Below are 27,764 nucleotides of genomic sequence, written 5' to 3' on the forward strand. Positions count from 1 at the left end.
TCAGAATTTGTAAGCCAAAACCAGGAGTGGGTGATAAATGCAGAAGTGGTGCATATGTTTCTATTATACTTTTGTTGTTCCACTCCTGGTTTTGGCTTACAAATACTGATGTAAAATACTGACCAAATACTGCTAGTGTGACGGCAGCCTTATTGTTAGCCCCACGTCAGAGATTGACAGTGGCATTTAATAGCCAAGCACTGCTCCACTTGAGATTGCTAGGGCCAGGTGGTGGCTGTAATACACAGCCATCACCTGTCGGGAATGGGGGAGCCTGCTCCACACCCACTTCCAATATGCACTGTACATGTACGCCGGATGTTAGGAAGGGGTTAAAACAAGTACAATTTCATGTATAAGTTTACATCTGCAGAAACACTATATGGTATATAAAGGGAACCTGTCATGAAACGTTCCTAGTAACGCTCGTTCATGATGATCATGCAGCACCAATTGAAAATTTACAATAAACACTGACAATACTTGTGAATAGTTTTTCTCCTTCTATTCTATGGAGAAAAAATAAATATTCACCTGCTTACAGAATGAGGGTAAAAATGGAAAATTACCAGGAACGTGAACAGACAAAACAGATATAAACTCACATTTTAAAGAATGTAAAATAGCCCAATATTACAGCGAAGGTTTAGAACCAGAGAGTCCGGGTATTGTGAGCATAATGGCCCGTAGGCGATACGGAATGGTGGGTACAAAACTGGACCACTACAACGCCCAAAATACTTCAGCTACTTTTTTTTTTCTTTTTTAATAATGATCTTAAAAAAAAAAAAAAAAATTACAAACAACAACAACCTCAACCTATTCAAAACACATTCGATCTATTTTGCAGTGAGGGAATGGGAGTTTTAATAATATTAACCCCCATAAAGTACAGTAAAATCCAGCAGTAAACAAGACCTAGAAGAATTGCATGTGAACAGGTCTAAGGTCATCCAAACGAGAAAGTGAGAACATGAGTAATAGACACACTGCATATTCGATGCATCTTTTAGCATCAGTATAATTTAGTAAGATGGACAATATATTAAAAACTTAAAAATACAAATAAGTATATACAAATTATAAAATATTATAAATGATTAAATTATATTATAAAAAAAATATAATATATATTATTTTTTTCTTCCCTTTATTTTTTCATCTTACTGAAAAACACCGGTACTTTAAAATCCTAAGGATTTTTTTTTTTTTTTTGTAAGACGGAATTTAAAATATATATATATATATATATATATATATATATATATATATATATATATATATACATACACACACACACATCGATATAGAGATATAGATATATATATCTATATCTCTACGTCTCTATCTATCTATATCTCTATCTATATCTGTCTATATATATATGTTTACACACACAAGCAAAATTAGATTATCATTGAAAAGTTAATTTATTTGAGTTCTTCAATACAAAATGTGAGACTCGCATATTATATAAAGTCATTACACACAGAGTGATCTATTTCATGTGTTTATTTCTGTTAATGTTGATGATTATGGCTTACAGCTGATATGAACCCAAAAGTCATTATCTCAGTTAATCAGAATAATTAACAAAAAACACCTGCAAAAGCTTCCTAAGTGTTTACAAAGGTCCCCTAGTCTGTTTCACTAGCTCCACAATCACGGGGAAGACTGCTGACTTGGAGGCATTCATTGACACACTCCACAAGGAAAGTAAATTTTGTATTTCATTTGGAAATCAAGGTCCCAGAGTCTGGAGGAAGAGTGGAGAGGCCACAATCCAAGCTGCTTGAGGTCCAGTGTGAAGTTTCCACAATCAGTGATGGTTTGGGGAGCCATGTCATCTGCTGGTGTAGGTCCACTGTGTTATCAAGACCAAAAGTCAGCGCAGCCGTCTACCAGGAAATATTAGAGCACTTCATGCTTCCCTCTGCGGACAAGCTTTTTGGAGATGGAAATGTCATTCTCCAGCAGGACTTGGCACCTGTCCACACTGCCAAAAGTACCAATACCTGGTTCAAAAACAACAGTATCACTGAGCTTGATTGGCAGCAAACTTGCCTGCCCTTAACCCCATAGAGAATCGTATTGTAAAGAGGAAGAGGAGAGACACCAGACCCAACAATGCAGATGAGCTGAAGGCTGCTATCAAAGCAACCTGGGCTCCCATAACACCTCAGGAGTGTCACAGGCTGATCGCCTGCATGCTATGCCGCACTGATGCAGTAATTGATGCAAAAGGAGCCGCGACCAAGTATTGAGTGCATTTACTGAACATACATTTCAGTAGGCCAACATTTCAGATGTTAAAATCATTTTTCAAGCTGGTGTTATAAAATATTCTAATTTACTGAGATAATGATTTGGGTTTTCATTGGTTGTAAGCCATAATCATCAACATTAACAGAAATAAACATTACTTTTTCCTCATCTTACACAAACAAAATTTGAATCCGTTTCTTTGAACCTTTTGAGAATATATAGAGAATATATAGATTTCTATCTATCTAAAGAAAAACAAAAACCTATATACTAATTCACACTACACTACTGGCTTCCGCTTGACATTGCCTATTGTTGTAGAGCTCCCTGGTTTCTACTGACCTCTGGTGAAGCTCTCGGGCAGGCGGTGGGTGGGAAGCTGTGCGTTAATGAAGGACACAATGCCCGGCTAATATACTTTGACCAATCTTCACTTTAAAAGGAGCGATACTTGGGCTGCAAAATTCCAACGGTGCATTGTACTTTGCTCAACTACAATGAGGTCTGCCAAAGGACTCCAAAGGATGTTGAAACACAATAATATCAGAAGGGCTTTGGAGAGACAAAGGTAATACAATACCCAGGCTTATTTATACTGGAGGTATGAAAGTCACTGCTCTTATAAACATGTAAGATCAGAGCGAGCCGTCTATATCCGGGGGTCCTGTAATTACACTGCTAGAATAATAATGCAGACCCTCATTCCTTCCCATATCGATTACGGAAATCTGAATCTCCTGACTTACCTCTGACGAAAGCCGATAATTCAGTGCTCATCTCTATAGTTAAAGATGCCTTCAATATCAGCTTTTGTGTGTGTTCCTCCGTAATGCACCTGTCTATTGGGAAATCAGACTTAAGACAAGTCATCTACATCTATATCTAGTCCTAGAGTCATATCGGAAAAAGTTCTAATTACATTTATATGCAATTCGCACTACAAAACTAAGTGGAAGAACCAGGTATGGACGACCGGTCAACACAATGGATTAACGCGTGAGCCCTGCGGCAGATGGCACCATTGTATACATAAAGGCTATTGATATAGTCACGATTCATGTCAGCCCGTCACCCACACAGCTCACAATCTAATGTCAATCTTGAGAAGTTAATTATTCTACCAGTAAACTCCATACAATAGTTGCTCTTGGCCAGATACAAACCCAGGACCCCAGCCCAGGAGGCTACAGTAATAACTTATTTACCCTTCCCATTGACGATCTACAACCCACCAATATTATGTAGTAAAAGGATATAATTTGGAGGCAAAAAGTTCCAGCTTAAAACCTGATTGGCTAGTGCAAGGTAGCGCTGGAATACTGAAGACATCTGGGCGTTGAGGTTCTCCCGTCGGCTGAACTCCTGTAGAACTTCAATGGTTAACATGAAGATTCGCCGTAAGTCCTCTTCCTAAAAAGAGAAGAACAAGAAGCATTACACAGCTAACCACCCCTATAAGCTGCGACACCAGAGCAAGGGATGATGGGAAGAGTGCCTCTCCGGGGAGCGGCGGGGCTCTCTCCATAAAAGTGATCCAGTGTCCTTCTGTCATCAAGGCACAAGAACTGTTACACCAACACCGCAGCTTCTGGATACAAACGGACAGAAAAAAGACAATTTGGTTTTCCCCAACACCCTCCCTTCTCGAACACGGGGACCATTGGGTGTCGGAAAGTTACACGTTAGGCACACAGGGGGCATGTAGACTTTGAGCCCTCCATCAACAAAACATTAAAACTAAATTCCACCTGGAAAAGTACAGAAAAATGGACAATATTACATCGTTGTGCCCATGTCATGATAGGTCTTTTCTTTAAACCGCTTCAGTGTTTCGAAAAATCGTAAGCGGTTTAAAGACGTAACATGATCATTCTCCCGCGGCCGGGAGCCCACAACACCACCAGCTTCAAATCATCTCCAATATTAATTCGGAAAGTCTAGAACAGTTGGAATATTGGCAATGACAATAGGTTCGTTAGCTTTGGGCAGAAAAAAAAAAAAAACACCTACAAGATTTTGTTATAAAAATCACAATCTCGTAGGTGTTTTTTTTTTTTTTTTTTTTTAATTTAAATTACCTAGTGTTAAGGTTGAAGGTAGACATATGTCCATCAAGTTCAACCTATAATCTGACTTGTTGATCCAGAGGAAGGAGACCCCCATGATGCCAAGTGCCCCATATTAGGGGAAAATTAAAGTACTATATAAATATATATTAAAAAAATGAAAATACATTTTCAGTGCATAGTACCCCCAAGCTAAAATTGAATAGAACTAGTCCTCGTTTATCCATTAAAGCTAGTCAAGTGAGGAAACTATTGACCGATTTTTTAATTCCAGCTTCATCGATTCTCTAAACATTTGCTTATATGAACCGTGCACGTATGGCAGGTGCATATATAACAATTGCTCCATTCAGTTCTGTGTCAGACACAAAGCAGGAGATAGAAATGCTCTGATAATACTTATTATAGTATAGTACTATAGCAGAATCTCTACCAACAAATGGAGTCCGACAATCTATTGTTACTGATGTCCATGTGACGAACAGGAAGTCAAACTTTAATATTAGGTTTAGCAGGAAGTGTGAAAAGTTGTTTTTTTATATACAAAACTAAATCTATTCTATAAATTGAATTGTTTAAAAAAAAAAACAAAACAATAAGTTTAAATACATTTAATGTAAAGTTCAGATTTAAACCACGAGTCATTTTCTTAGGTCACATTCCCTTTAAGCCTAAAGCTGTCAATGTGAACACAAACGTGATGACCACAGGCTCTCCGTTCTCCCCGATATGCACAGAGGAGCAGCATGAAAAAGACTATGGCTCCCGATCACTCACACAACTGACACCAATAGCTACAGCTGTGGGTCTTTCTATTTGCACAGGGGTCACTGTTACAGCTCCCTGATACACATGTGTATGAGACTCAAGATTGATTCTCTCTCTATACGATCAATTTTCAACCTGCACAAATAAAGATTAAAAAAAAAAAAAATACAAAAACTAAAGCCCCCTATGGCCAGCCTCCCACCGCCCGATACAGCCAGCTTCCCACCGCCCGGCACAGCCAGCTTCCCACCGCCCGGCACAGCCAGCTTCCCACCGCCCGGCACAGCCAGCCTCCCACCGCCCGGCACAGCCAGCCTCCCACCGCCCGGCACAGCCAGCTTCCCACCCCCCCGGCACAGCCAGCTTCCCACCGCCCGGCACAGCCAGCCTCCCACTGCCCGGCACAGCCAGCTTCCCACCGCCCGGCACGGCCAGCTTCACACCACAATCAGCTTCACACCACACGGCACAACCAGCTTCACACCAAACGGCACAACCAGCTTCACACCACACACTACAACCAGCTTTATACCATACAGTACAACCAGTACAACCAGCTTTACACGACACTACAACCAGCTTTATACCACACTACAATCAGAATTACACCACACAGTACATCCAGCTTCACACCACACAGTACATCCAGCTTCACACCACACAGTACATCCAGCTTCACACCACACAGTACAACCAGCTATACACCACAGAGTACAACCAGCTTTACACCACAGAGTACAACCAGCTTTACACCACACAGTACAACCAGCTTTACACCACACACAGTACAACCAGCTTTACACCACACAGTACAACCAGCTTCACACCACAACCAGCTTTACACCACACAGTACAACCAGCTTCACACCACAACCAGCTTTACACCACACAGTACAACCAGCTTTACACCACAAAGTACAACCAGCTTTACACCACACACAGTACAACCAGCTTTACACCACACACTACAACCAGCTTTACACCACACACTACAACCAGCTTTACACCACAGTACAACCAGCTTTATACCACACAGTACAACCAGCTTTACACCACAGGGTACAACCAGCTTTACACCACAGTACAACCAGCTTTACACCACACAGTACAACCAGCTTTACACCACACAGTACAATCAGAATTACACCACACAATACAACCAGTTTCATACCACACAATACAGCCAGCTTTACACCACACAGTACAACCAGCTTTACACCACACAGTACAACCAGCTTTATACCACACAGTACAACCAGCTTTACACCACAGAGTACAATCCAGATTTACACCACACAGTACAACCAGCTTTACACCACACAGTACAACCAGCTTTACACCACACAGTACAATCAGAATTACACCACACAGTACAACCAGTTTCATACCACACAATACAGCCAGCTTTACACCACACAGTACAACCAGCTTTATACCACACAGTACAACCAGCTTTACACCACAGAGTACAATCCAGATTTACACCACACAGTACAACCAGCTTTACACCACACAGTACAACCAGCTTTACACCACACAGTACAATCAGAATTACACCACACAGTACAACCAGTTTCATACCACACAATACAGCCAGCTTTACACCACACAGTACAACCAGCTTTACACCACACAGTACAACCAGCTTTACACCACACGGTACAACCAGCTTTACACCACACGGTACAACCAGCTTTACACCACACGGTACAACCAGCTTTACACCACACAGTACAACCAGCTTTACACCACACAGTACAACCAGCTTTACGCCACACAGTACAGCCAGCTTTACGCCACACAGTACAACCAGCTTTACACCACACAGTACAACCAGCTTTACACCACACAGTACAACCAGCTTTACACCACACAGTACAACCAGCTTTACACCACACACTACAACCAGCTTTATACCACACAGTACAATCAGAATTACACCACACAGTACAACCAGCTTTACACCACACACTACAACCAGCTTTACACCACACACTACAATCATCATTACACCACACAGTACAATTAGAATTACACCAAACAGTACAACCAGCTTTACACCACACAGTACAACCAGCTTCACACCACACAGTATAAAAAGCTTTACACCACACAGTACAACCAGCTTCACACCACACAGTACAACCAGCTTCACACCACACACTACAACCAGCTTCACACCACACACTACAACCAGCTTTATACCACACAGTACAATCAGCATTACACCACACAGTACAATTAGAATTACACCACACAGTACAACCAGCTTTACACCACACACTACAACCAGCTTTATACCACACAGTACAATCAGAATTACACCACACAGTACAACCTGCATTACACCACACAGTACAATTAGAATTACACCACACAGTACAACCAGCTTTACACCACACACTACAACCAGCTTTATACCACACAGTACAATCAGAATTACACCACACAGTACAACCTGCATTACACCACACAGTACAATTAGAATTACACCACACAGTACAAACAGCCTTACACCACACATGTACTTAGGCAGACCACAACCTACGCTCTTTGGGTTCTCTCATATTTAACCATTTATTAACAATACAATTTTTTAGATTTCCTCCCATAAAGCTCCTTGTTCTACATTGACAGTTTTATGATGCAAACCGCTTCAAATACAGAGCAAAATGTGACACGAGGAGACATCTGCAAGTAGGAGGTAGGGGGAAGAGGAAAAAAAAAACACGATTACTTTGGCCAATGGCCAAAGTTATTTTAAGTCGGTCATTGTTAGATAGCGTTAGCCCCGTATGTAGCACAGTCTTAGAGCACGGAGCCGCCAGATAACAGATCATGCGACCTGTAAAAGAAGCAGAACTTCTGGAATGTCTCATACTCCCCTAAGAATTCACAGCTAGCATTGCTACATCTGCTAAAAAAAGAAGTTACACCAAAGAAATCTATTTTGAATGACACCATTGAAATCATACAATGTACTGGAAAATGAGGGGAAGGAACAAAAAATAAATAAATAAAAACCAACCCACAAACAAATGGGGTGAAATAGCGGAAAAAAAAATCCCCATAAAAATCCAAATTTTCTTTTTGTTTAGTTTTTCATAGTGTGGTAAAAAAAAAAAAAAACATGATTCTCCAATTTAGTGCAATTATATAGTTAATTTTAGAGTTCTGAATTAAGGTGTGCTGTCCCTGGCTTCCTAAGAGTCAACTACAGATGGGTTCTTAAAGGGGTTGTCCAGGCTTGGGCTTTATGTCTGCAGTCACTATTTGAGTGCAGACTTGCGTTACCACACAGTATGTGCGCGCCGTCAGGATTCTCCGGTGCTGGGAGCGGCGGGCGCGTAACTACAAGTATGTAACTTGCATACATCCAATCACATGCCAACTAGACGTGTGCGGCCTCATCCAGTACAAGCAAATTGAGCGAGGCCAGGCACGTCTAGTCGGAATGTGGCCAGAAAGTGAATATCGCATACTTGTGGTCGTGTGACCGCCGCCTCCCTGGTCAGAGACTACAGACCGCGAAGAGTCAGAGTGACTGCAGACTCGAGCCCCAAGGCTGAACCACCCCTTTAAGGCCGTTTATACCTCATGCTGAAAAGGTTGGTTTTGACATGAGCACGTTTGGAATGCAAAAACCCCAGCTACACAATGACATGACGGTGGTTTAGTGGCCTCGCACTTTATGGCAGAACACGGAGGAACACTCACCTGAAATATCCTTTTGCAGTTCCCGTGAAACTCCATACTGAGGCCGATGTTGCTGGTTTTGCTTGAACTTGAGAACTCTATAAGCAGGGCTGTTAGTATGGAGCAGGCCAATGTTTGCTGCAAAGAAACAAGAGAAGATGTGTGAAAATATTCCCGGGATCTCCGCATATTATAAACGGATCTACGGCGACATCGACCCCCAAAAATCAACCACTACAGGGTCAGCAGCTGTTCCACTGGGCTGCAAAACTCAATCAAGCTCATTAATTAGAAGGAGGTCATACTGAAGCCATGTTCACACAAGTATATGTCACCATGCGTGAAAAGCGGATTATGTGCCGAGAAAGATTATCCTTCTGTACATGCACGATGGGGAGATCTGGGGCCGCACAGCCAAGCATCGCTGTAGGTCAGCGCCCCAAGGATTTACCCAAGGACTCAAAGGGGCGCTCCCACCTTGTATATTTATGCCAGAAATGTATAGTCGATGTAGGTCTACCTCGAGAACAGGGCCCTGACAACGCCGTCAGAGGTAATGTGGTTGGAATATGCACTGATTTGTATGGGATTAGCGATCACCGACCACTTACTGATAGCCGTGCTGGAACTAAAGGGGTATTCCCCTCTACGACAGCCTATCCCAATATGTAGTAGGTGTAATAATATTATCAAATACCTCCAATTAGAACTGTAGTATAGTTCTTCTGATTAGCTATGTCACTTACCATGTGCAGGGCATTGCAGTAGCTTAGATATCCATGGTTACGACCACTCAGTGAGTTAGTTGATACCCAAGCTACTGCAATGCCCTGTACACGTTAAGCAACATAGCGAATCAGAAGAACTAGACTACATGTCTAATTGGAGGTATTTTCTAATATTTCACCTACTACATTTTGGGATTGGATCTTGGAAATGGGAATACCCCTTTTGAGTCTACAGTCTACCCATTAATAGGAGGGGGAATCCTTATTCATGAAAAGTCTAAAATAAACAGATTAGATATAAAAAGACATTTAAAAAAAATTTGTGTTTTCCTTTTTTCTTTTTTTTTGCGTGTCGGGAGAAAAAAAAAAAGTTTTGCCAAATATTTTGAAGATACACTGATTTATAAGTTGCTTGTAACAGATGGCAAAAACCCAATGAAGTCATAAGGGTAAAAAAGGTTTACTGCATCTTCGGCAAGGTTTTTAACATCACCAATCACGCAATCCCAAGGCCGTGTTCACATGTTGGGTTTTCGCTGCTTTTTATGCAAATTTTAAGCTGCGTTTTACACTACCAGCAAATGCTATGAGATTTCAGGAATCTCCTGCACACACATTGTTTGTTTTTTCCTGACGGAATTGGAAAACTGCTGTGTTTTTGAAACCTTCAGTATGTCACGTCTTTTAGCGTTTTTGCAGAGTTTTTCACCCATAGAAAGTAATGAGTAAGTGCAAAAAGGCAGCAAAATACCGCAAGTGTCAGATTTTGCTGCGTTTTTGGTGCAAAAATCTAAGAAAGTTGCATCACTATCAGCGTGCTCAAGAGACCAAAACAACAAAGCCAAAAATGTGCTTTTTGTAAGCAGCTTCTTTACTGCCAAGAGAGCAGGTTTTGCTTGCAGAAATAAACGCAGCAAAAATGCAACGTGTAAACATGGCCTTAAAAGTCTCAAAAGATCACAAGTTAAAAAATAAATAATAATAATAATAAATAAAAAAACAGCCTAAAACAAAGGCCTAAATGTAGTAGGTACTAAAACCCCGGGGGGATTCCCTTAAGGCTATGTTCACAAGCTGCGTTTTAATTTATGCAAAGTTTAAGTGGCTTACGAAAAGCAGATTTTGCTTAGTTTTTGCTGCCTTATTATTGCTGTATTTGTCAGCGTACATTAGTCTCTTAAGCATGCTGAGAGTTTAGTGCATAAAAAAAAAAAATAAATAATCTGATTCAACTTCAACAGGTTTTAACATAAAAAAAATATGCAGCAAAAGCAGATACCTGCGCTTTTGCAGCGTTTTTCACTCATTGGATAGTGCACAAAATGCTGCAAAAACGCTGAAAGAAGCGACATGCTGCATTTTATAAACAAAAAACAAGCTCTTTGAACAAAAGAGTCAGGGAAAAAAAGCACGGTGTGTACATGAGATTTCTGAAATCTCAGACTTTGTTGGTACTGTAAAATGCTGCTGAAAATTTTCATAAAAAAAAGTACCAAAAAACACTGCAAAAAAGCAACGTGTGAACATGGCCCAAGAGTTAAAAAAATATAAGATATCTATATTAAATGTCTGAAATAAAAAAAAATAAAAAAAAAATAAAAAATAAAAAAAAAAATCACAGTTTTGTGTCTCTTGTAGTTACTATTGGAATGTAAAAAATAAATCTTGAATAAACTATAAATCACGTGCCAGAAGAGAGCAGTCCGGAGGGTCCAGTAATTAGAGGTCTCAGACAGAATTAATTAGAGTTCTCACAGAACAGGAGGAAGATTTGTGGGGTAAATTACAGAAGAAGTGTCAGTGGGAATGTGAATGATGGGACAATTCTGTTATTTGTACATTATCAGAGCTCCTCCAGAAGAATCCCAAACAATCAGTCAGTGTAAGCGAGCCGGGTCATTAGCGCGGCGCAGTGTTGGCACACACTGCTACTGTACAGCAGAGCTCTGTGTGTGTTCCAGCACCCAGCCCAAAACCATCTGACCCGCTGCAGAATACCCACCGCACACCTACACACACTGACGCCTAGACACGTTCCCTTATAACGCAATTTCCCCAGCAACCTCGGCCTAAGTGCCAGGTGAGCAAGAGAGAGAAATAGTACAAGCTCCCGGCAGAATGACCACCTTCCATGGCAAGCATCAGCCGCAGAAGAGTCACGTCCAACAGATGGGGTTTCCAATGTTTAAAGTAAAAAAATAAATAAAAATTCCTAGTTACTTTAAGAGTTTAGAAATACATTATAAATCAAAAACGTTTATTCCTAAAATGACAAATTGAACATAAGTGGGAGGGTGTTGTACACCGATCTCAACAATGTGGAGAGGGGATAAAGTATGCACAGTCTTGGTCCTCAGATGCCTATTGTGGCACATACGCAGTCTATCCCAGAAAGCAGAGGTTTAAATGAGAAACACAAATTATACGGAATCTTCTCTCACAAAACTAGAGATCGGTCTGCTCCGCTCCCCTGCTCTATAACATGATATATGGGTCAGTTCACGCAGAGCAAAAAAGCACAGTGGCCATGAGGTTTCTATAAATCCCATCCATTTTGGTGGACGCTGCGGTTTCAAATTAAAAAATAAAAAAAAATAAAAAAAATCTAATTTTTTGGTCACATCACCACTGTATCCCCATACACTTCAATGCAAGGAGCGTGTGATTTATTGCCTTGAATGCAGCTTGGCCATCATCAGAAAATGACCTGCAGTTTAAATCAGGTATTTTTGGTACTAAATGTATTGATGAAAAAAAAAATGGTAAAGGTTTTTTTTTTTTTTAATTATTACAATCTTTCATTAAAAAAAATAAAAATAAAAAATTAGTAAACTTGCAATTTTTACATTGGCTACTGGGGCTCTTTTTGTCTCTTTCTTGAAGAGTTTTCAGCAGGCTCATTATCATCAGAGGCAGGATTACATTGACCGGTGACTCCTCTATACACAGCTGATAACACCGGATCCACCAATTACAATAGGCGATGTCATAGCTCCATGTCCCTTCACAGTGACCTCTGCACACGCTCATTGGATGCTTCAGTACAAAAGATATGGCCGGGTTCTGACCATTGTGGCTAATGTACATGTGTTTTTTTCCCCTGAACTAACAGGAAGTCATGAACGTACCCGGCCTGCGCTGTAAGTTCGAAGGGGAGCGCAAGCTGCGCATACCCGGAAAAAAACAAACAAACAAAAAAAAACAAACAAAAGAACAAAAAAAACTTACAGCGCAGGCGTCGGGGACGTTCATGAAGGAAATGGAGGCGGCGCCCAGAGGCCCTTAGTGATGGCTGGGAGGCGTTTGTGTCAGGGGGGAAAGACCTGCCCCCCTGACAAATTCAGGTATGAGGGGCACATTATAAAAGCGATTATTGCAGAATTGCAGGGACCCCAACTAAAAGAGCCACCTTGGCAGAATGCAGCATTAGTGCAGCACTAGGTGGCTCTTTTAGTTAAACGCCCGGGGGGGGGTTGACAGGTTCCCTTTAGGATAGATCACTATCTTGTGCCTTCAGACCCCCTGTAGAGGGAATCTGTCAGTAGATATTGCCATTTATTCTGAGAGCAGCATTATATAGGGCAAGAGTCACCGATTCCAGGGATGTGCCACATGATTAGCAGCTTGCTGTAGCTTCATAAACTGTTTTATCAGCAGGAGATAATTACTACAGTACTAGTAGTGCAAGCTAATCTGTGTAACCCCCGCCCTCCTCACTGATTGGCAGCTTCCTGTGTACACTGTACATTGTCTGCCAATCAGGTGTGTGGGCGGGGTTATACTCAGCTCAGCACTCTGAGCACTGCTACATGTACAGCAGAGAAAACAGGGATTTTATAAAAAAAAAAAAAAAATGCTATCAACCCACAAAAGGATAATCACGTAGTAAAGATCACAAAGCGGGTCATCTGCGTGGCTGAGGATTGTGGTTTAATGTCAACGTGTTTCCAAGTCATTGGACGACTTCCTACTGGAATCATCAGCAGCGCAGATAACCTGCTAGTTCCTACATATGTACAGTGTACACAGAAAGCTGCCAATCAGGGGTGGGGGGGCGGGGTTAAACTACGCTCATGAATATGGAGGACTACATGGCAGCAGGTTTACTAGTCCTCTTGTGATAATCTCCTGCTGATAAAACAGTGATTTTTATCAAAACCACACCAAGCAGCCCAGTAAGTGATATATCGCTGGAATCAGGCTCTCTGCCCCTACATCATGCCACTATCAGATTACACAGCAAAAAACAGCTGACAAATTCCCTTTAAAGCAAAATTAGGCTTAACCAATTTGTAAAAAAAATGGAAATTCCTTAGTTAATGATCCACGTTAACCAAAGAAAAAAAAAACACCCAAACAATATTCACATCACTTGTTAATATTAAAAAAAAAAAAAAGGATTAAAAAAAAAAAAAAAGAGAATGAAGATGAGGGCCGATAAGAAAATGTTCCCCAACCCCCCGGGGGGATGCGCACAGTGTCAGTAGACAGAACCATATCCCATACCTCACTACAGCAAAAGATTAAAGCTGCGAGGATCCTATTTATGCCGGCTCATACGACAGCTGAGAGTGAAGCCCCGGTGCCACCAACTGGCGCATCCCTACACATAAATGCCTCTCATGTCAGTACCTTGACCTCACAGGCGCTTGTTATCTTAGCTAGCACGCGCCGAGCCTAATCCCTGTAGCCGGCCCATACCTAAACAGATCAGGCCTGAATAGGAGGAGTGTGTCACCACCGTCCTCACAGCGACAATGCCGCTCCGCAACAATGGCAGCTATTTCACCCCTTTTCAGGGGGTTAATGTCAACTGTAAACAGGAGAAGCTGCGAAAACAGAATGACAGGACGCAATCGTGTCCGCACTAATTACATGAGACGCAGGCTCTCCGAGCTGTCACATCAGGCTCATCAGTCTGCTCCCCCATGACACTTATTAAAAGCATGGCCCTTTAAATAAGCATGACCTGTCTCATTCTCAACTTTTTTAAATTTTTTAGACAGCTGAGGAAACAAAGATCAATGTACATCATCGTATCCGACCATATATCGATATACTGTTTAAAAGAAAAAAATAAATACAAAACACGATCATGAAAGATACGAGGTTATAGCAATATTTAGGCCGGGTATATAAAGGAATATAAAGAAGAAAAAAAAAGGGAGTTCTATCGCTTGCAAATAGTTTTTAGACCTAGAACAAGATCGGATCCAATTTTGGGCTCTTGCGAGACTTATTATAGTCATTTGTATCCATCCCTATTCACAAGTAGCAAAGAACTGGTGAAAATTCTAAGAAAAAAAACAAACAAACAAAAAAAAACTAACTTTTGCTCGACCAACAAAAAGTAAAGTAAATCATCCAATAGCAAATAAACAAAAGACATGAAACGAATAAAAATGCATCTTCATTTATTAGAACGAGCCAACAATAAAAAGTTATAACATGCACGGCGTAAATTGACGTTCTGACTAGTGATGAGAGAGCGATTGGATAAGGTGTTATCTAAGCATGCTCGTGAACTAATCTATTGTCTTCGGCGTGCTCGGAAAATAAGCTCGAGTCCCCGCGGCTGCATGTCTCGCGGCTGTCCGACAGGCAGTCCCTGTATGTGTTGTGGCTGTGGAAGAGCCCCGAGACATGCAGCTGCAAGGACTCGAACACAGTAACCGAGCACGCTAAAGATACTGTATTAGCACATGAGCATGCTTAGATAACACCTTATCTGAGCTCATGACGAGTAATAGGACACATGGAAGGAAAGCCAGGGAGAAACCAGAGAACGGGTAAGGCAAGAAACGACTAGAAGAACATGCAGGTAAAGACCTCTACATAATCTGGATTGTACCAAGAAATTAAGAAATGTCATTTCCATTTGATTACCAAAAATGTTTGAGGGGCGGAAAAAAAAATTGAAACGGTCAAGTCAGACTTAACAGTAGTAGTACTTGAAGAAGCAAGTCTGGCCATATACTTTTCTTCCAGCTTTCTACGGTTGCTTGATGGGTTAGGTATGCATGTGTGGCACATGGGGAAGATGAAGAAACCAGCGTTTCAACACCTTTATCTCCATAGTAAAACAGAAGGATGGGGCATGTTGAAATTAAACTGCCTGATCCTTTTCTCAGAGTCAGTATTCCCCATCCTATGGCTTTCCAGTTGTTGCAAAACTACTACTACGATAGGATAATGCTTGGATCAACAATTCTACGTATGCCCACCGGTGATAAAGGTCCAGAAGGGATCGGAAAGCTTTGCTTTATGTAAGAAATGCTGATATTTCAGGAATGCGACTAATTTAACCAACTGGTGTGCGGTGGTTTCTCTTCTTATCGAATACTAGGACTTGGTCTCCACCACTTATGGGTCCAAATAACACCGATAGTGCTGACCACACCTCGTCTACCACCGCCGAGGGCAGAAGAATGGGTTCAAGGTTTTTCAGGGAAGATGCTACAACAATGGACGGATGCTACAGGCCAATAGTATATGAAACCATAGGCTGTGTCCTCTTTATGAATATGGTAGGTGACATTTTAAAGCGTAAAAAAAAAAAAAAACTCATAAAAATTACATCCGTTTTCAAGAACAGTAGGTTTAAATCACGGATAGTTGCCTAGATTACCAGCCACCTCTGCAGTCTATCAAAAGGTGGCCGGTTGCCTTGGTAAGGAGCGAGTGCTTTAGAGCTGGCGGGTGAGATTCGCTGGATCTCTGTGCTCCTCGAATCATGCAGAGGGCACCGGCAGACCTGCCTCTGCTTGGAGGAGATCACTTCGTTAGGACAACCATGCCACTAGTTGGAGCTGTCAATCTTCCACTGCGCGCCGCCCCATGACAAGCAGGAAGTCGGGAAGAAGAAGTGAGCTCCTGAAGACGAAACGGCTGTTTAATGAAAGCATGAAAAAATAAAAACTGCAAAAAAAAATAAAAAATACCCATCATATTTAACCTCTTAATCCCTGTTAATTTTATTTCCCCCCCTGTTGTGCTGCCTTTTACACACACACACACAAATACCCTGCGATAGCACTCGGGTGTTTCACCAACACAACTGAGTGATCTTTCATCATCGTTGATCATTCATTAAGAACAAGTCACTTCGTACAAATGCTTGTAACTCTTAAAAAGGGTCTCGTGAGGAGGATGTGGCCGGTGGAGGAGCAGCTGTGTGGAGGTCAGCAGGGGAACCCGAGTGGGCAACAGTGCAAGTGAAACAAGAACGGCATCAGGGTTATGGGATGAAAGGTCAATGGAATAATTTACTCTCAAGAACACTCAAACAGCAGATGCAGCGTGCTGATGTACCCTCATTAAAGAGGTATTAGCGACTATGACAGAGGGGGATTAGCCTCCAGCAGGTTCCACTAGAGGGGAAGAAAAAAAAAACGCGGCATTGATACGCACTTAACAATCCAGATACAATTCACGAGGACTTTATTGCAGCCACAACTTTTCCTTTGCAAGTTGTAATCGCCCTAATTCCAGCAGAATGTACAGTGGCTTGCAAAAGTATTCACCCCCTCAGCATTTTCCATGTTTGGCTACATCACAAGCTGGAATTACACAGTTTTGTTTGGTTTGCATCAGTTCCTGTAAAGTACATGCCTACATCTGTGAACATTTGGTTTTCTTTTATTGTGAAAAAAACAAATAGGACAAATTACTGAAAACTTCAGTGTTAATAACTATTCACCCCCCTAAAGTCAGTACTATGTAGAGCCTACTTTTGCGACAATTACAGGTGCAAAAAGTCTGGATAAGTCTCTGAACTTTCCACTGGGATTTTTTCCCATTCCTAAACGCAAAACTACTCCAGATCCTTCAAGTTAGAAGGTTTCCTCTGGTGAACAGCAATCTTCACCTCTGAGCACAGATTCTCCACTGGATGAGGTCTGGGCTTTGACTAGGCCACTCCACAAATTTACACTTTTCCCCCTAAACCACTCGAGTGTTGCTTTAGCAGAATGCTTTGAGTCATTGTCTTGTTGAAAGGTGACCCTATGTCCCAGTCTCAAATCACTAACAAACAGGCTTTACTCGAGAATATCCCTGTATTTCGAACCATCCCCCTTCCCCTCAACTCAGACCATTTTCCCTGTTCCTACTGCCGAAGTACATCCCTCCCCCATAGAATGATGCTGCCACCACTATGTTTCACTGTGGGGATGGTGTTCTTGGGGTGATGAGCTGTGTTGGTTTGGTGCCATACATAACGTTTACCTTGGGGGCCAAAAAGGTAAATTTTGGTCTCATCTGACCACAGCACCTTCCTCCAGTAAAAGCCGTGAAGTGGTTAAGAGAAGTGACCTGACCGCAATGAACGTCAGAGTAGACTTACGGCAGATTAATAAAAACGTTTTAGGAAAAAACGTTGCATTTTCCTTGAACCGTCTACTCCTTGAAATGCTTAGAAAAAACTGCATGTCCACATGCCCTAGATCCCGTGTAGATGTCCCCGAGGGCTGCAGGTATATGTAGAGTAGATCGTGTACAGAAAATCCGCATTGGGATACAGTACCAGCAAAGTAGAGGAAACTCTACAAATCTCATCAAACGACGAGCGGTAGAGTTTAAAATCCGCCTAATCTGAAATCTTTGCTTGCAGCTCCAAAAATGTGGAGCATATCTGTATTGTAAAGGGTGAAATGCACATGAAGAATGGACGCTCTGGATCTTAGATTCTCCACCGCACACACTTCTGCAACGTGTAGATCTAAAAAAAACAAAAGGTTTGTGTGTGCATGCAACCTACGGTGTAAGATTTTAAGAATACAAAAGACATTTGCCCACTGATCTGGGTCTTGCTGCTGTTGTACCAAGTCGCACAGCCATGATAAGAAAACAAATGGGTTATACGACGACATAATCAATTCTCCAGTGCGAGGTGAAGACAGCAGTACGAGAGCCGTCCATGTAAGCACCTCATACTCAGGGCAGCATTCCCTGGCCGGGCAGCCTCCTCTTGTTCTCGGGCGGATTGTCTTCTTTAATCTCCTGGAACGAGCCCAGTAGCATTATTCCCCAAAATAAACTTCACAAAAGGTTAGCGCTAACAAAGGCGGCTCAGCTGCTCCTTCATAGGGACCGATCAGCGAGAGTGGAGACATCAATCATTACATACACAAGAACCACGCGGCAGCATCTCTCCACGCCGATTACTGAAAGATGATGTATAAACATAAAACACATGAGCCACCGATACAGTAACACTTCTAGGGTAAAATTATAGGGAAAATTACTACTTGTATTTTTTTTTTAATGTAGGTTATGGTCACCTGAAAGGAAATCTGTCATTAGGATCAAGTCTCCTAAGCCGTCTATATGGGCATGTAGATCATAGGGAGCTGAATAAAAATGATACCCGGATATCTGCGATCCGATGTCTTATTACAGAGAAATACACATTTTTCTTAATATGTAAAGAAGCTGTTAAGATCTCTGGGCCGGACATAGATCTCCCTGAGAATCTGCCTCCAGAGCATATTGTAAATGAAAAGGGCGTTACCAGTGTGAGACGTGTAGATCAGGAGAGCAGACTATCAGTCATTACATGTCTCACACCCTGGTAACGCCTTTCATTCATAATAAAGAGAAGATCTATGTCCGGCCCACAGATCTTCACAGCTCATTTACATATTAAGAAAACGTGGATTTCTCTGGAATAACATCGAATCACAGATATCAATGTATAATTTTTATATACATATATGCACACATACACACACACATATATATATATATATATATATATATATATATATATATATATTATATATACACATATATACACACATATATATACACACACACACACACACACACACACACACACATGCATCCTAGTGACAGATTCACTTAAAAATGTAAATGAAAGGCATGAAGACTGAAAACTGTAGACCTGAACGCATATTATAACGGATCATTTGTTAAAGGTCTCTGCTGACATTCTAATGAAAATTCTCAGTGAAGGAGGATAGAGAATTGTTTTTCCCAATTTAAATTTTGCAAACACTTTTTTCTTCTCTCCATTAGCTGCAGATTGTAGTGGAAGAACTGGTTTTCCATAGGCAAGTCTGCAATTATTGGAGTTCGTAATGGATGTTTTTTTCTTACCCATTAAAGTCAATGAAGGAAAAAAAAAAAAAGTCAAAAACCCAAAACATTGAATTTTCACATGGATTCCAGACAGATTGCTTTTCCCTCATACCGAGCAAATGAAATGTGTTAAACTCTCATCCACTTTGCTGTTACTGTAAAACAATGCAGATTTTAAATCCACAAAAAAATGTTATGCATACCCTAATTGCTGTGTATTATTGCCTGTGAGCACTACAAAGCCATTGTATGGACACCGGTAGCATTAAATACCCCTGGCCACTCAATGATCCAATTTTGGTAGGAATCGTGTTCCCTTTGATCCCAAACATTGCAGCAGGTTTCCGGCTGTCTGATAGATGACAGCCGCTGTGGCCGACAATGGATCAGCTCCCGAGTCTGTGCCAATCCAGAGTCGACCACGAATGGAGGGAGTCCTACCTCTTCAGGGGATTTTGTAGGGTTAGACACAGGATGTATGAGTGGCCAACTAAACAGCTGATAATGATCATTTTCACATTTGTATTGAAACAGTCATTAACTGAAACAGAAACAGCTGTGTGGTAGGCTTAAAGGGAACACGTCAGGTCCCCCGTACCCCCAGAACCACCAGCAGTGGTTCAGGATATGTAAATGAGGGCTTTGACTAGTCAAAGCGACGTTCGTGTCCACAGACTAGTTGACCCACTAGAGACTGCACTTTCGATCATGCATGTGCGCATCGGTGAAGCCAGGAAACAGGCACCTGGCTTCAGAGGATCAATGATGAGCGGTGAACAAGCCGTGTGCACGCGCGAGGCAAGTATGGCGTCTGATAATATGCTTATTGGGCTGACTAGTCTGAAGAGCCTGGATCTCAACATCATCGAGTCTGTGATTACAAGAAGAGACAGCGACATCCACAGCAGATCTGTGGTCAGTTCTCCAAGATGTTTGGAACAATCTCCCTGCAGAGTTCCTGCAAAAACTGTGTGCAGGTCTATTTAGGAGAATTGTTTTTTTGATGGCAAAGGGTCACACCAATTATTGATTTGATTTTCTTTTGTTCATTCCATTTGCATTTTGTTAATTGATAAAAGCAAAACTATTAACACTTCTACTTTTTAAAGCATTCTCACTTTGCAGCATTTCTTTTCTACATCTACCTAAAACTTTTGCAAAACACTGTATGTATGTATATATTTATTATAGTTATACATTATAAAGTGTGTATACACATATACACAGAAGATGTCAGGAAGGGATAATAAGATTTCTGATAAAGTTTGGGGAGAAGTGGTGTCCCCTAAAGATCAGTCTGCTAGGTGAGGATTGAAGGAAAGAAGGCCTCCTTATGGAGCTCCACTTTCTCCCCTAAAGTCTATAGGAGTTACTTATAACAGCTGGGCCAACAAGAACTCTCTTTATTTTACTGCTTATAGTAGAGTAACCCAAATAGATATTTATTATGGAGTAAAAGCCCAGGAGGCGTCCTGGTTCCAGCTGCTGAAGCAGAATGACGGAGCGTCTAGGGGTGTGCAGATGTTACCAGCTGCCCGGACAAATGGCCGTTTTATCGCAGTCCTCAGTCCGTGACATCCTCTGATCTGTGCATAACCGTCCCGGCTTCTCAACCTGTTTCTGAGACTATTTGAATAGTATTTGCATGTCAACCGGAAAGAATGTGGATTGCATGCTGGGGTCATATGACATGCCTAAAATATGACCCTTACCCCAATGAAAGCTTCCAATGTGTTGGAAATGAACACTAAACGCCTCGCGCTGCGGCCTGTGACACTAACCAGATAAATGCAACCACCCCCTACTAACCAGGGCCGTGCAGAATGCACATGTGACCGGCGGAGGCACGCCACGGGATATATATAAGCCGTGAGCCGTAAAGCTCACCCACACCGGTGACTAATCAGAATGCATGTCCATACACAGTGGATAGAGGGGCAGCAACAGTGACCCAGAAACAGCTGGTAGAAAACCCAATCTTATAAATTGATGGCATATTTCCAGGATTTTAACAATCGCTCAGTCCGATCTCTGGGACCTGCACGGTTCTGGAGAATGAAGGGGCTGTAGCGCTGCGGCTGGGCTCCTTTGCAGTACTTCATCTGGCTGCAGTTTCCAGCATAGCTGTGTACGGGGAAAAACAAAACAACGACACTAAAAACGATACGGCACCAATGTGGCAGATCATTTGGAGCACTGGAGAGAATGTAAGAGGTGGGTGAATGTGGGAGAATATTGAACTTGAAGCCTGTCAATGTCCAGAAAGACTATTCGCTTTCAGAAAAAGGGTTAATCTGCAAGTATAAAAAGTGTTAAAACCATGCGTGTCGCTGCGGCTACAGAGAGAAAAATCAATGTTTATCCTCCCTGCGGCCACTTGCTTTCAGTCATCGGGGTGGAGCAGGGCGCGATGACAGTCACCGCTGTCATCGCTCCCCGGCACAATGATTGACAGCCTGGTCTGCACACACCTGTTACACATATATGCTGCAAAGCAGGCTGTCAATCAAAGTAGTGGGGAGTAGTTACAGTCGCTCATTGCATAATTAGTAGAGAGGATATAAGTTAATTTTCTCCCTGTACCCAACTGTTCCAGTAAAGCAAACGGGCATGATTTTAACGCTATATAGCTGGAGATGAACCTATATGAGCAGGTAAATAGCACTTCTGGACTGGAGATCGCAAATATCCATGTACAAAGTTTTGTGTAACTAAGAACCAACCTGGGTACATCTTAGGAGAATGGTCTCCAAATACATGTTACAGGGGGTTTTCCTACCCCTATCTTGACCTTTACACATAAGACCTCACTGTGCTATAATATATTCCCTTCTGTTGACATACGGGGGTCAGCGGGTGCTCTGGTCCGCTTGTCAAAACCGCATGGACCAGAGATCATCCCACTGAACCCCCGCTCTTTCCCTGTGAGCGTAATACTTCTCAGACAACACAGGGTAAGGGGTAAAATAGTGTGGAAATACTTTATTGAACCACATAGCATAGTTTTCCCTCCTGTTTTGCAAGTCAACAAACTAGCTGGCCAGGACAATGTGTAATCAGCATATCAACAAACATCACTAGTCATCAGGATAACAGCACAGTATGTGACATGAAATGTCAACTTACAAGTCAATATTACAGGCTTATACAAACAAGATTTTGTGCTTTTTTTGACCAACCAGAAAGAAACACAAATTCAAGCGTCAGGTCGGCAAATGACAGACAATCACTGCGCCACTGATTGGCTGCCGTGGTTACATGCCAACTATATCGGAAGAGAAAGAGAGGAGAAAAGTGACCGACATTCTATCATAAAGGGCATAAAAAAATCTAACTAAATTAGCATAAGACAAAATGAAGCTAATAAAAGTTATGGGAAGTGCAAAGCAGTAATCAATTCTACAGACTTTAATGAAGAGAGTTGGGAGTGAGCACAGTCGCCACTTTTAAGACTCATGCAGATGAGTGTATAAATTGGGCACGTGCTGTCCGATTTCTGATCGGATAGCACATGGACAACACACTGATCCATGTTATTCAACAGAGCTGCTCAGATGAAAAAGTTCTCTCTCGGTCCAACTGTTCATAAAAAAAAAATAAATTATAAAAAGCAAAAAATAAAAATAAATTTGCAGAATGCACTCCTTTCTTCTGAGTCTTGGATGAGACTCACCCATTCAAGTCTACGGGTGCGCAAATGGAAAAAAAACAAAACAACGGATTTTACACAGAACATCCATGTGGCATCAGATTTTTATAGATACATTTCTATACTCAATCTAGGAAACTTTTGATCATGTGCATTCTTGAATGTAGATCTATGAAAAAGCATCACACACAGCTTCACATGAACGTAAAAAATGGACTGAGATGAATATTGTCCGGAGTTTTATGGATGGTTTTTCATACTCTCATCGGCAGCTGGGGCCAGGGAATTGTAGATATGTAAGAAAGCAGTAATTAATTAGTAAACTAAAGCACTGAAACCTGGCAGCCATATTCCAGTAGGAAAAAGATGGAAAAAAAAAAAAAAAAAAGTGGTCATAAATACAATATAAAACTAAAAAAAAAAAAAAAAAAAAAAAGTCAAATTAGAGATCAGCACTTTTGTGTACAAGGACTGAAAGCAAAACGGCACCCAGGGTTAATAATCCCCTGTTTAACTTACATACCAGAGCTGACATAACCTATTCCATGACCCCGCTGTAATGAAGCCTGACCTTAAACCAGCCGAATTCTGGAAGGAGTCGCTTACAAGACACCGGCGAAACATTACACAGCATTATCCTGCAATATGGGGGATAAATGTGGAGCAACCAATGGCTCCCAGTATCTGCTGGTGGAAACATTCCCAAGAGTGGAAAATAAAACCACAGCTTATCGTTACACATTCATGAAAGTAACTTATGTTACTATGGCTTTGGAAAAAAAAATAAAAGAATAAAAATGGACCGCTCCCGAAACATATTTCCATCTTCATGGCAAACCACGACATAAGCTTGTAAGTCCTAACAACGGATTTGACTGCAGCATCTTCTTTTCCGCTGCCCTCTATAAATTGTTAGTTTGGTTTTGGAAAATGTTATCCAGAACATGAAGATGATCATCAAAACAAGAATTACAATAAAATGTGGCGGATGTCAGCCGGCACTTACTACTGTAGGGTTACCGCTGCTGATCAGCTGGTTGACTTCATGGAAAATGCTCTTACAGTCGATGGATTTGTCTAGAGATCCTCTCTTTACTATGACGGCTACAGCCAGCAGGATCTGTTCTCGGACGTATTTCTGGAGGCTAAAACAAAAGCAAAAAAACAAAAAACAGATTAAAAGGGGGTGTTATAAATAAAAAATAAATATATATATATATATATATATATATATATATATATGTGTGTGTGTGTGTGTGTGTGTGTGTGTGTGTGTGTGTGTGTGTGTGTGTGTGTGTGTGTATATATATATATATACACACACACACACATATATATATATATATATATATCTCCTTTTAGACTTAAATCCATGTAATTGGGGGCTACAAATTATTTTTGGAATTGGGCTTCTTTAAGCATTTTGCTCCATTTGTCTTCTAGTGTTTCTGTTCTGTGCTTTCTATTGCTGGGTGCAGAAAGAGTAAACTGAGAATCCGTCAGTGAACTCATCACAACGATCTAAATATGTGTTGTATCTTGTTTTTGTCACGGATTCCACTCATCCCCATTGTGACCTATCCTGTTGTGTACATGTCCGTGTTTTTACATGGACCGAGTTTGCATGTGAACCACACGGTGACATTTCAGGGTTTTTTTTTCCCCAGCAGCGCAGATGACAATTCTATGAGTCCGTCAAAAACACGTACATCCTTGTGCTGTATGCGTTTAACATTGCAAAGTATAAAAGAATGGATAAAGTATAAGTACAAGGATAAAAAAAAATGAAGTTATAAAGCTAATTTTATTTTTTCTTTATCCATACTGGAAAACCACTGATGATCCCGTACTGCTTTTATACGGACGTGTGAATGGGGCCTAACGGATGGCTTGTAACTCATGTCTTTTTCTGAGCAACTCTCGGCTGACTTATGACCACAAACCAAATCAAACTTCAATGAGACGGGAAACAAAGAGCCTGAAAAAGCAAAAACTGCATGTACTGCATGTGTAGCAGTGACGTCATCAAGGTAACCAAGGGTCACTCAGTGACACTGCCAGCAGCCCAACACTAGTGAATGAGAACCAAGGGTCGCTCAATGACACTGCCAGCAGCCCAACACTAGTGAATGAGAACCAAGGGTCGCTCAATGACACTGCCAGCAGCCCAACACTAGTGAATGAGAACCAAGGGTCGCTCAGTGACACTGGCAGCAGCCCAACACAAGTGAATGAGAACCAAGGGTGGCTCAGTGACACTGCCAGCAGCCCAACACAAGTGAATGAGAACCAAGGGTCACTCAGTGACACTGGCAGCAGCCCAACAAGTGAATGAGAACCAAGGGTTGATCAGTGACACTGGCAGCAGCCCAACACAAGTGAATGAGAACCAAGGGTGGCGCAGTGACACTGCCAGCAGCCCAACACAAGTGAATGAGAACCAAGGGTCACTCAGTGACACTGGCAGCAGCCCAACAAGTGAATGAGAACCAAGGGTCGCTCAGTAACAGTGCCAGGAGTACAACACAAGTGAATGAGAACCAAGGGTCGCTCAGTGACACTGCCAGCAGCCCAACACTAGTGAATGAGAACCAAGGGTCGCTCAGTGACACTGCCAGCAGCCCAACACTAGTGAATGAGAACCAAGGGTCGCTCAGTGACACTGCCAGCAGCCCAACACTAGTGAATGAGAACCAAGGGTCGCTCAGGGACACTGCCAGCAGCCCGACAAGTGAATGAGAACCAAGGGTCGCTCAGTGACACTGCCAGCAGCCCAACACAAGTGAATGGGAACCAAAGGTCACTCAGTGACACTGCCAGCAGCCCAACACAAGTGAATGAGAACCAAGGGTGGCTCAGTGACACTGCCAGCAGCCCAACACAAGTGAATGAGAACCAAGGGTGGCTCAGTGACACTGCCAGCAGCCCAACACAAGTGAATGAGAACCAAGGGTGGCTCAGTGACACTGCCAGCAGCCCGACAAGTGAATGAGAACCAAAGGTCGCTCAGTGATACTGCCAGCAGCCCAACACAAGTGAATGAGAACCAAGGGTCGCTCAGTGATACTGCCAGCATGCCAGCAGCCCAACACAAATGAATGAGAACCAAGGGTCGCTCAGTAACACTGCCAGGAGTCCAACACAAGTGAATGAGAACCAAAGGTCGCTCAGTGACACTGCCAGCAGCCCAACACAAATGAATGAGAACCAAGGGTCTCTCAGTGACACTACCAGCGGCCCAACACAAGTGAATGAGAACTAAGGGTCGCTCAGTAACACTGCCAGGAGTTCAACACAAGTGAATGAGTACCAAGGGTCGCTCAGTAACACTGCCAGGAGCCCAACACAAATGAATGAGAACCAATGGTCGCTCAGTAACACTGCCAGCAGCCCAACACAAATGAATGAGAACCAAGGGTCGCTCAGTAACACTGCCAGGAGTCCAACACTAGTGAATGAGAACCAAGGTTCGCTCAGTGACACTGCCAGCAGCCCAACACTAGTGAATGAGAACCAAGGGTTGCTCAGTGACACTGCCAGCAGCCCAACACTAGTGAATGAGAACCAAGGGTTGCTCAGTGACACTGCCAGCAGCCCAACACTAGTGAATGAGAACCAAGGGTTGCTCAGTGACACTGCTAGCAGCTCAACTCAAGTGAATGGGGGGCGCAATGCAAGCCTGAAATCTGAACATATACACACACACAAGCAGTAGTTTTTAGTGACCCCATTTTGGGAAACAGACGACATTTTTTTTTTTTAAATTCGTTTATTAGTTCAGTATAAACAAACAATGCAAAACAGACGACATTTTGATTTCTTTTTATTGCATTTTTTGTGGTAAGTATACAACTGAAATATGCCATTTCTGGCATTTTGTTTGTTTCAGTGTTCGTCTTATGGGATAAATATTTGTGTATTAGTTCAGGCAATTAGGCACACTGGAATAGCAAGTGAATTATTTTCTTACATTTTGACATTTACATTTAGGGGCGCGGGGCAGCTTAAACTTTTAGTTTTTCAAAAATATTTACAGTATTGTTTCATTTTTTTTTAGTCACTTGAACGCCTATTCAATACAAGTATACTATTTACTTGTAGCGTATGGGGAAATTGACGATCTCCTATTAAGTACACTTATAGGCAGGGCTTCTTAAAGGGCCCAACATGGCAGACACAGGGGTCTTCACCTATCTGATATTGATAACATATCTCAGCAAAATGAAATTAGTGGACACCCCATTACATAGAACACTTATTTCCCCCAGGGACCTATCGCAGTCTGTGCCACAATTCTGCATAATGAAAATCACACAACCAAGGGTAATGTGCGCCCTCTACTGGCCCAATGTAAAACTGGAGCTAAGAACAACATGATTATTAACCCCTTAACTCCAAAGCCACTTTTCACCTTCATGACCAGACCAAATTTTACAATTCTCACCACTGTCACATTGTTATAATGACTCTGGAAAGCTTCAACATCTCCTA

The 27,764-nt window shown here is 41.9% G+C and overlaps 1 protein-coding gene across 1 annotated transcript in view; it reads right to left on the minus strand.

The window, feature by feature from the left end:
• Positions 1-27,764, minus strand: part of XPO4 (exportin 4) — a 144,608-nt gene that overhangs the window by 58,155 nt on the left and 58,689 nt on the right. Inside the window, exons 4-6 of the mRNA XM_077298369.1 lie at positions 24,280-24,418; positions 8,817-8,933; positions 3,522-3,675 (exon numbers count right to left, since the gene is read on the minus strand). Of these exons, the coding sequence (XP_077154484.1) occupies positions 3,522-3,675; positions 8,817-8,933; positions 24,280-24,418 (410 nt within the window). The remainder of the gene's footprint in view (positions 1-3,521; positions 3,676-8,816; positions 8,934-24,279; positions 24,419-27,764) is intronic.

This window comes from Ranitomeya variabilis, chromosome 3 (assembly GCF_051348905.1).
Source record: "Ranitomeya variabilis isolate aRanVar5 chromosome 3, aRanVar5.hap1, whole genome shotgun sequence".
NCBI lineage: Eukaryota > Metazoa > Chordata > Amphibia > Anura > Dendrobatidae > Ranitomeya > Ranitomeya variabilis.